Consider the following 11,157-nt stretch of genomic DNA (forward strand, 5'->3'; position numbering starts at 1 on the left):
CACCCTTCCATAAAGTAATTTTTAGCAATTTCCATAAGAGCTTCTTTAATTGGCTATGGAATGTTTTCATTCTTTTTAGTGTGATCTGATACACATTGCCTCCACTCTTGTTCCTAGGAGAAGAATATATTCTCAGCAAATTGTTTAAAGCACAAGAGAATGACAGCACCACAACAGATTATTCTTCCTTCTTAACTCGGTGTTTCATCTGTCGAGTTCGCTGCTTGTTGGACAGTACTTCTGGCTTCCTTGTAAGTGTATTTTCTCTCAGAGAACTGTAGTCACGACATACTGGCTTTTAATGACTTCATATGAAAATTATTTCAACATAAATATTTCAACATAAATAGTGTGGAGAGCCATGGACAGGATATTGTTTTAATTTGCTATGCACTAACAAGAAACACATAAAGACATTTATTAATATGTAAAAAGAGTGACGGGAGAAAAGAGGGCTGTAATATTTGAAATCGAAAGAATCTATAAACTTTTATGTTTGGAACCCTTTTGGACAACACCTGCCCTCAATTTATGTAATAGGCCTAGCATAAGGGCAGCAAAGCCTGAGTTTCAACCCTTAATATTTAAGCACAAAGTGTTTGCTTTAAGGAACAAGAATAATACTGATCTGTTTTCCCCTTTTGTAGAGTGTCCTTTAAGAATAAAAAACAGAATTAGAAAGTTTCTCACATGCTCTTCAAATATGCTAACTAGAAGTGGCTCATTTCTAGATATCACTTCCCTGTCTGCTTAGTAAAGACTAATTCTGCTTCTTCTTATGAAAAGTCCAACACGTGCAAAGACAATGAGAGGATCAGCATGAGACAGGGAAATGCAACTTCTGCATCAAATGCTCATTTGCTGGAAGACAAAGGCTCTGAACAGCCTTATCAGTCACTCATTTCTGCATCCCCATTTTTATCTTGTAGCTCTGGAAAATGCCCAACTCAAACGGACTGATTTTTCTCTGGTTGTTTTGTGATAGGTAATTTTTTTCACCCAGAGGCAGCAGTTTGCTATTAACTTGATCTTTGCCTTCTGATTATATGGACATTTGAGGCAGGGATGGGATGGTTCCTTCCAAGCTACATATGTTGCATCCGGCTCTCTTGGGCGTATCTTTTCCCTTGGCACCTGTCTGCACAGCCCTTGGGTTGTGCCAGTCCATATACGCCCCAGAGAAAGTGCATGGCAAGAGGAAAGAAACTCAGGAACCACTTCAGTGAAGAGAACAGAGCATGGGAAGATAATAGTTGCAGATGATTCATGCTGAGATACAGAGGAAATAGCTGTTTGCACCACCATGTGCTGCCTGCCTCAGCAAACAGAACATAACATAGAACTTCTACTTTAACTACACAGGAGAGAAAAACAAAAAAACCCATGCCTCAAATGTCTCATTTTACCTTTGATAGTACCTCTACTCACCATGTCTCTGGAATGGCATGGTTTAAATTTTAAGATAATGAAATTCCTTGGTTGTCTCTCCCTGTTTCAAAACTGGTTTTGGTGTTGAACAACATCATCCATAGATTGTAGTAGCATTTTAAATGTTTATACACTAAATGCTTAAGATAATTATTTTTCTTTATTTTTCTTTTTTTTTCTCTTTTTTTAATTATAACAGACAATGCAGTTCCAAGGCAAACTAAAATTTCTTTTTGGACAAAGGAAGAAGTCCTCATCAGGAACAGTATTGCCACCTCAGCTGTCTTTATTCTGCATAGTAGTACCACTTTTGCTCCCTTCTGTGACAGAGATGAAGATGAAAAGCCTGCTTGTGAAAGCAAAGCACAAAGCTGATGATGCAGCAGCAGTGAATACAAAGTATTTTCATATTAATCTTTTAGCAGTTAGTAAAATATACTATGGGGTTCATGTTTAAGTATGTAAAAAGCATAAATTAGGCTAAATAACTCTCAATTTTAAACCTCTTAGAAAAGTGAATAATTTATCTGGATTTAATTATGTAGTACATAATAAAAATGTTTTTAAATTAATATAACAAATATAATAAATAAAATTATAATATATTGTACCTTATATATAATACATATTAAGTATTATATTACCTTATATATAATTTTATATAAGAACTGGAAAGTTAGGATATCTTGCCAACCTTCAGAAGTTACCAACACAGTAAATCATTCTACTAGTTGTGAGAGTGTAAAAGAAAAAGTATTTTTACTGAGAGTTTTCAAATTTCAGTACCTTCAGATAAGATGTATTTGGTGTATGTATTTATCTTACAACGTAAGGCTTATGAACACAATTGCACTAAACAGCCTGTGGCTGATCACTTGGTACAATCGCAGGTCAGGACAGATTGTGGTCAGGCTCGTTTCCTTCCTAACACTTACTTTCGTTATTCTTCTATGATTGAATTTTAGTTGATGTTTGAGGCTAGGATAATGTTTTCCCTTATTTGGTTAAATATAATCCTACAGCAATGAAGCCTAATGCTGCAAAGCAAGATGCTCATCAGTGTGACTGGCAGCATCATAATTTCGCTTTAAATCAGAATATGTGTAGATTTGCTCTCCAGACATGTGGTGTGGTTCTAGCACATACATCCTTTCAACAAGAATTAAATTGCTGATATAATGGACTATACAGGCTTTTGGAACAGAGTTGGAAAGTTGTTTCCCCTTGCTACTTTTTTGGTGAAATTAGCTGATGATCAGAATTCAGCTCCTAGAAGAGCCGTGCTTTAAGTTTTCCTAACTGACTGGCAGAGGACAAGAAGGAAGTGGCCATTTAACTTCAGTGTTTCTTTGGTTCAGGCCTGAAGCATGCTGGCCAGGAATAGCTGGCAAATGTATGTAGTAATTTATTTTCTGATGGTCTTAATAAAGGGAAAAAATTGTAAATCAGTGTTACAGACTTTGTACCCTTCCAAAGTCCCAATATGCATTTTGCACTAAAGACTGGAAGAAATTAATTCAAAGCATATAATGGTTATTGCAAAATGAAGTCATACTAGTTCTTAAGTGCACTGCTGGTCAGTGTGATGTACAGAACTTGAAGGTACCTTTAATAAGCAGAGCAGAATATACACAGCATTTGTCTTAATTCAGGCTGAAACTTATGCCAGATACAGTAAATTGTGAGCAGAGTACTCCTAAATATAAATATTCCTTTTAATTGAATGCAGAATTCAAGTCAAACACCAATCTGACCAAATGAATTATGCGGAGAACAGAGATCATTATTTAATATTGGTTATTATATATTTAATCTTTAAGTATTTGCTGATGGTCAACAGCTTGAAGATCATATCTTTCAGAGTTTGTGATCTTATTGTGTTGTCACTCACTGACAAGGAATTATCCACATTTTCTGTCCTCTACAGCTCAAGTTCTAAAGTTAATCCAGGTCTGTGTGAAGCACCAGAATTGTACGGGAGAAACAGCCACCACGAAGGTGCAGCTTTCACTAATGTGCTACAGATGGCTGAAAACCAAACCAAAGGTGTGTCTGCTAAATACTTCTGGATTACATACAGTTTGGTGGAAAAAAATCATGTTTTTTTCTTCTCTCCTATCAGGACTTCCAGGGTTTGGTCCCAAGGATCTCTTTTATCTTCTATCTAAAAAACTTCCTGTAAAAAGTAAAAAAAAGAGTAAAAAAAAAAAATAAATTATCCACCACCTCCAAAAACAGTACTGCTATTTTGAAGTGGGAAGAAATCCCAAGATGCTGAGTTTACAGATATATAAACAATTATAGTAACTAAGAATACTCAAAGTGTGGTTTCCTAAATATGGTAGTACTGAATTTAACAAGATTACGTGGAAGTCTTAATAATAAATTATCATATCTCTCCCTCTCTGAAGAAAACTGGCTAACATCAGAAGCACTAGTTTTACCCAAAGATCAGAAAACAGGAAAAATAGAATATGTTGCATTTAAAATTCATGATTTGCTTGCAGGTTTGACTCATGCTTTTCCAGTGTTTGTTGTGGCAATATTATGTGAGTCTATTCCATGTTTCAGATTTTACAATGGATAAAATTTTGATGCTGAGTCTACCCCACTGGGCAACTTCTTGAATAGAGTAGTACTCAGCCTTCTGTCATACCTGCTGGAAAACTAACTTCTTTAAAACCATTGCTCTGTCACAGCCTGATTTTTCATGAACATTTTCTTGTTGGTATAGTACTATTACTGAGATGAGAAAATTATAGTGAACTAATATTACTGAAAATTCCTTGGTTACAGTTTGTGTGCCTCATTAGTCTTTTCAAATTTTATTTTTTAAATGCAATTTGCCTAGTTTTGTGACATATTTTTAGCTTGTACTTTCCGATGCTGATGATTCCAGGGCAGCAAACAAATCTGTGAACATTCACCTGTAGTTTAGATAAGAAAAAAATACTAAATACTGCTTGTATTAAATTAGATTTTCTTTTAAATTGTATAGCAAAGAATAATGGAGAAAATGGCATTTCTCTAGTCAAAGTACAAGCAAATGAAGATCACTGGGTCTGGGTTCAAGCTAATACTCAACTTCTGTATCGAAGTGGTTGTTCAGAATATCTCCTTACCCAACAGCAAATGTTAAAGTAAGTATATTTTCTAATACTTAAGAAAAATTAAAATTCAGAAGAATGAATGTATTTTTTGTGCGTGAGATCTTTAAAAGGACTGGAGCTGCCTAAAAGCAGAACTGAAGGAGGATGATTTAGTTTACTTATGAAATGGAAATCCATTTTTGTCTTGAATCATAAAAAGTGGCTGTTATAATCCCAAGCAAAATTTTTTTTTTTCTTTGGTCTTTCTTTCTTCTGAAGTTGAGTGTACATACATACTAAAGCAGAATGCTTCAAAACCAAAATGTTTGATTATTAATATGTTTTGACTTTCTTGCACAAAAATGTATTTTGGGGTTTTGTTTTACTGTGCATCTGAAACTCTTCCCTGATTTAGTGTTCTGGGTATTCTACTTTTTAACATTTGATTATATTAAGTTTGGGTTTCTTTTCATTGTGGATGACAGCTAAGCTCATGCTTTCAGTTTTGGATGTATGACATAATCTGAACAGGGATGCTCATATGCATTGTATGTTTGTAGATAGATACATCTAGCTGGCTGTAGGCTTAGCTTTGGAATGGAAGTTAATCTCACAGATTTGCATTCAAAGAGGACCTCGTGGCAGGGTTTTACCCTTTCCTCCCAAATAGGCTTTTCTTCCTTCTCCCATGAGATTGTCTGTTCCAGTTGCTGTGGGCCTTGTTGAGGTATCTCTTCAAGCTACTCTGAGGGAAGAGATAAGAGAGTGGACAGAATGAGCAGGGGCCAGGAGGTGTACACAACTACCATCTGGCCCAGTGGAAAAAATGTGGCTGTTACCATTTTTTTTTCCCTCTAGGATGCCTTGCAGGTGGAAGAAATAAATGCAAAAGTCTTTGAACTTCTAGAGCAGACATCCCTTGCAGTCAGTGTATGTCCCAGGTTCTACATGAGGAGTTCCCATCGGAGGGTGGTGCAACTCTTCACCTTTACGGGCACGGCACAAACGTCCTCTTGCTGTGTGAGGGAATGAGCATGCACTAAGCAGCAGATTAAAATAGCCTCTTTCTTGTATTCAAGTCTCTACTTCTAAATCAGTTTTGTGTAATTAAGCATGCTCTTTCAAGTGTCTTTAGTTATATTTTTACTCTCCATGTGGTTAAAATCCTTCCTTAGCACTTGGTTGTTCCTGCAGACTGCAGTGTTACACTTGGAAAGTATATTCAGTTCTGTCCTCCTGATAGCCTGCCATAGGCTTCATCCTCACAAATACTTTTTTTCCTTTTTTTTTTTTTTTTTTGTTAAATGTATGCTGCCTTCCTGGAAACACAGATTCTTTTGGAGAATTTTCACTAGATACTATTTCACTGTAAAATTCTTCATTTGGGTGTCTAAGCTTTTGTGACTATTATATTTTGCCCAGTCCATTCCTTCCCAATTAAACCCTTCCCTGAGAAGCTACTTCTGCAGCAAACTTGTACCATATCATTTGCATCTCAAGGCTATCAATAATAACAATAACAGTATTTAGCAGAGGACTGAAAACAATTTATACCTCATGGAAAAAACCCAGCGAATACGTTTCCATTCTTGGTGCACATTTATTACACGGAGACATTCGCTCTTTGTTACAGCATGGACTCCCTCTACTGGAACATCCTATATTTGCAAGACCATACACAAGGCGAATGTTATTTATAGTGACCTAAGTAAGAAAAAGCCTTCTAAAGCCCTTACCAGCTCTTCAGGTTTTCATACGCAGTTACTTATTCAGAGAGTGAGGGGTGGTGGTTTTGTAGCTCTCATCCTGCCTGGTTGGGAATTAGCACATTAGTGAATTCCAGACTAATCTTGAACCTTAAGGTTTGGGCTCCAAGTTCTGAAAGCGGCTGTATCAGGCATGGAAATGCTCAGGGAAGTTTCTCTGCCAGAGCTTTTTGTTGATGTTCAGTACTTCATCTGGAGGTCACTTAAAAATAATTTGCTGACCATTACAGAAAATGAAAGACAATGTGAAGTTAGACATTTAAATCAAACCTATGCCCAATACAAACATCTGTGACTATTCTGGACACTTAACCCAGGCATTTTATTTCCTCTCAGCTAACTCTGCATTCTCAAAATATAAGACCCCCATGGTTCTCCCTCAAATCACTTTGACCAGAGATTTCTTATGTGCCCAAATAATTCCTTGTTAACATAATAGATTTAATTTGGTATACTCTTTGCATTTTATCTCTATTTTTTTTCTGCACAAAAATACTATTTAGATATATTTTAATGGAAAAACATAAGTTTAAGGTAGTTGCCATACTGTACTACAATACTTAAGGTCTTTGTGAACTGGGTGACTGAAATGGAAGAGTAAATGCGTGTCAGAATTTAAATGACAGTGCCACAGAAAGGGAGCTGTGTACACACACATTGACACCCAGATACATGCACACCCTTTTTTTTCACTTGAACAAATGCAAAGGTTATATGGAAAAGAGTGTGAGAGTCCCATTTCAAGTTAAGGACAAAGTATCTCTTGTAACTCCTGCCAAGGTGATACATTTGTATCCCACAAAACATCCATTTAGAAACCTCTGATTGACTTATTTTCTTTCCCTACTGTTACTGAAAGGGAAGAAGATGAGCAACTAAAGATACCAAGCAGTTTTTCCAACTTGAAAGGAAACCTGGAGGGACTTTCCTATAACAGCGCCATTGACACTTTGGGCCAGTGGAAGCATCTTAACTGGACAGCAGTAAAAAATGAACAAGACAATGTAAAAGTCAAGTTCGAGCCTCATACAAACGGTGAGTGTTTCATGCAGGAGGAACCTCTCAGTTCTAACACAGCACTTTTAGGTGTCCAAAACAACTGCACCACGAGCAGCAGCTGGACTTTAAGAAACTCGAGTCCTTGTTCCATGAGCCAGCGAATGAACACATGCTCGAACAGGAGAGCTGGGCCATTCTACAACAGAGACCAAAGTTTCTTAAATTTAGCATCAACCTGCCCTTCCCACTGGGGGAGTGCAGACAGCTGCCAGCCTTATGCCGGCGTACAACAACGCTGTGCGGAGAACTACGCCGTGGACCACCTGAAACTGCAGAGACCACTAATATCCTCAGAGTCTCCCTATGACGCCGCCTTCCCCTTGGAGATGCCTATCAAAACGGAATACGATTCCGATTCTGAAAACATCGCTGATAACTACCTGACATCACAGAACCGGGCCTGGATGGATGAGAACGGCTCGGTGAGAAAGCAGGTGTTTAGCTACCCCAACAGAGTGCACCTCAAAACGGAACCGGACCTCTGTGAGCCAGCCTCCCCTTGCCAGAAGCCGAGGCACTGCCTTTACCCGCCGCACAACTGGCAATGCATCGTAGCGAATCACCCCAACAGCCTAAGCCTGAACAGACCTTGCAAGGGACCACGTAGCAAGGAGGCGGCCCTGTTTTGCCCTCAGAACTCCTCCGGGTGTTTGGAAAGCGTGGCTGACCTGCCGCACACGGCGTGCTACGGCCACTTCTACAGCCCCAGCCCAGGGGAGGGGAAAGAGCAGAATAACGAGGCCTTTAAAGTGCCCTGCGAATTTAAAAACCCCTGCTTGGTTCAAGCAATCAAGCGTGAGCCCCTGGATTCTCCACCCCTGTCCAGCAGCGGGCAGAGCAGAATACACATGAGCTTTCCTGAAAATACATTAGCAGGTCCTGTGCCTCATAAAACCACTGAATGTACGTTTTTACAATAGATTTTATAACATTTGGAGTATTTATAATGTTGAAAGGAAGAAGTTGTAGATTCTCTTCTAGCTGGGTTAAACGAGTTACTAAAATTAAAAGCCAGTGGAAAGATTTTGAGTGTGTGTGTTTCTGTGTGTGAGAAAAACCAGACACAGACGCACACACACCCTTCACCACCACCACCCTCCTCCCCGCCCTTCTCTTAGTGATCTTTGGAAAGAAAGAAAGATAAAAACCTCAGACAGAAAAATAATCATTGCTCACTGCACAGGTGTACCTGCTAATTTGTCTTTATCACCCTTCTCCTCTCGTCTCCAGTTTATTACCAAGGTCTGGGTATTTCTGTTACCTGCTTTTGTTCTGCTTATTTTTCTCAAGCTGATGGGATGCCTTTGCGCAAAGAGAAAGTCTTTATGGTCTCCAGTGTGGCCAGCTTGCCTTAGGAGTTTTTGGATTTATTTGTTTTTTCTACTCAGCATCAGCTATTTCTTTATCTCAACATTAAATTTTTGGCAACATGCAAGGGCTTCCCAACAGTTCTTAACTTAAAAGGATAGCATTAATTACAACAAATTACTTTCATACAAAGCATTAGAAATCATTTCAGTTCAAACTGTGGTTCTTCCCAAGTTTCCTTGATAATACTGTTGTTTTAGTACTTGCATTTTTCCATTTGAAAGGCACCAGCCTTTCATGTTGCTGTTTGAAAGACTAAACTATAGGATGTTACCTGCTTCTAGAAATGAGCTACAAAGTGCTGTTAAATGTACATGAGTGTTAAGTGTACATGGGTTCTCCAATTATACTCCTTGCTGTTACTTGTAAGGTTAACAAACCACTCTTTTATTTGATAGTATCTGTTTGACTGATAGCAGCTTGTTGGACATCATCACCTGACATCAAAACCAAATCCCACACAAGGATTAGGTATGTTGTTTTCAGAAGCATCCTAGTTTCATTCCCAACAGAAAATCTTAATCTCATGGAGAGTTAATTGAAGGATGTATACCTTTCAAAAGCACTTTGGTGAGTTTGGAAACAGGTCTGTATGCTTTCCTTGGAACCCAGGCAGGAATGGTTTTCCACACGCACAAAAAAATCTACAACTTCTAGTTTGGTTTTTTGTTGTTGTAGTTTGACTCCTGCACTAACTTTTGTTTAAAAATTGCACTATTTCAACTTTATATCGATTTTATCTATGTAAAAACCACATGATTTAAAAAAAAAAAGTTTAGATGTTTATGTGCTTTTTTAAAGTAGCCCTATTATGAATGTTTTCTTTTTCAAAATGTTATAAATAATTATAACGTCTTCATTTCTATATCTATTAGTCACTAAGGCCATGGCTTTACATGCCAGAGAAGTTGCAAAAATTTCTCCCAAATGCTATAAATACGTGGGATAAATGTAGTTTTCAGGTATGGGAATGGTTCTGCACCCATAAAGCTACCCTTCTGCAGGACTGTCTGTCTTTGGAAGAAATTACTGCCTGTATGTTTGAGTTGGCAGATGTAAAGATATACATTCTCTGCATGTCAGTTAAGTGCTTGTGAACAATGGCTTGACCTGAAATACTGCACTTCATGCTACAATGGTTGGGATAACACACATACCTTTTGATGACTGTCCTGCAGAAGGCAGAATTCCCAGCAGAAACACAAGAGGGGATGGTAAAGAGGTGCAATGGTGTCTTACTGTAGCTCAAATTAAATCTACCATGACCCAGTTGACCACACCCAAGCCAGAACATCTCTCTTTCTGTGTGTGTGGCTGAGGTAAATCATCTTCCTGTTGGCTTTGTGCTGTCTCTGATTTGGGATAGTCTTGATATCCTTGGCTTAATAGTTTTATAGGTGCGTGCAATGCAACGTCAGACCCCTCTCAGAGATATGACCATAACAGTGGAATTTACACCCCTCTCTGGTACACCACTGTTCAATGTCACATACATTTAATCCCAATCACAAAAATCTGGGCAAGCAAACTGGGTATACTCATGTAGTGTAAGACTGTCAGACATCAGTGGGACTGCACAACTCTGCCTTGTTGATTCACTATCTACAAAAATAAGAGCAGCAATTCCTTCTAGAACCCTGTATTATTCTCCAGCTCAGCTCCTTGTGCAGCTGCCTGACAGAAATGAGATAGTGTGGAGACAGGGTAGTGTGGGAATAGATGGCTGGGGGCAAGTGGAGGACATGCCAGCATTACTGCTGAAAAGCTGCTCTTTTAGTTCTACACTCAGACTCACTGTCACACCCCTCTGAATGAGAGTACCTGGACCTGCTTTCACACTACCTTGCACCTTTTCTCATCATTTACATTGATGCAACACGACTGTAAAACACTATTCTCATCATGTGGACATGCTGGTGCCATTTTGCATGGATGCACGGTGTCACACCAGGTGCAGCTCTGCAGAGGACTGTGCCACTGAATGCTTTGTCTGTGCTTAGAAATATTTCCTGGCACAACTACAGTGGGAGAAGTGTATCAACCAGATTTCTCTCTTTAGTGCCTAAGTAACTGATGCTAACAGCACAAGTTCTCTATAGATCTCTCCATTACAGAATAAAGGCTATTTTCTTGACATAACTCTACATACTCCAAGGCTTTCCTGGTTTATTTCAGCTGGGATGATTTTTCTTGTGTTTCCCAAAAAACCCAGTCACATTTTCCCAACAAACCCAGTCACATTTTATGCATCTCAATTGCTATTACAGATATAAATGGAGCTTCTGCATGTAAATGAATCAAATCTGATATAAGACATGTAACGGTTTTCTTCAAGGAGGATGGATGAAGGTGTGACTCAAAAGCCACCTTCAGACTCCTGCCCTGTGCAAATACAGTTGGGTTTGCTTCCTTACTGTTCCATAAAGTCTGAACCCACAATAAACATA

General features: G+C 38.5%; 1 protein-coding gene across 1 annotated transcript in view; it reads left to right on the forward strand.

The window, feature by feature from the left end:
• Positions 1 to 8,262, forward strand: part of AHRR (aryl hydrocarbon receptor repressor) — a gene marked incomplete at both ends in the record, with an annotated part of 67,027 nt that extends 58,765 nt beyond the window's left edge. Inside the window, 5 exons of the mRNA XM_084259997.1 lie at positions 118 to 251; positions 1,628 to 1,827; positions 3,356 to 3,474; positions 4,427 to 4,568; positions 7,143 to 8,262. Of these exons, the coding sequence (XP_084116123.1) occupies positions 118 to 251; positions 1,628 to 1,827; positions 3,356 to 3,474; positions 4,427 to 4,568; positions 7,143 to 8,262 (1,715 nt within the window). The remainder of the gene's footprint in view (positions 1 to 117; positions 252 to 1,627; positions 1,828 to 3,355; positions 3,475 to 4,426; positions 4,569 to 7,142) is intronic.
• Between the last annotated feature and the right edge of the window lie 2,895 nt (positions 8,263 to 11,157).

Source organism: Gallinula chloropus (genome assembly GCF_964237585.1).
Source record: "Gallinula chloropus genome assembly, chromosome: 2".
In the NCBI taxonomy this organism is placed as follows: domain Eukaryota; kingdom Metazoa; phylum Chordata; class Aves; order Gruiformes; family Rallidae; genus Gallinula; species Gallinula chloropus.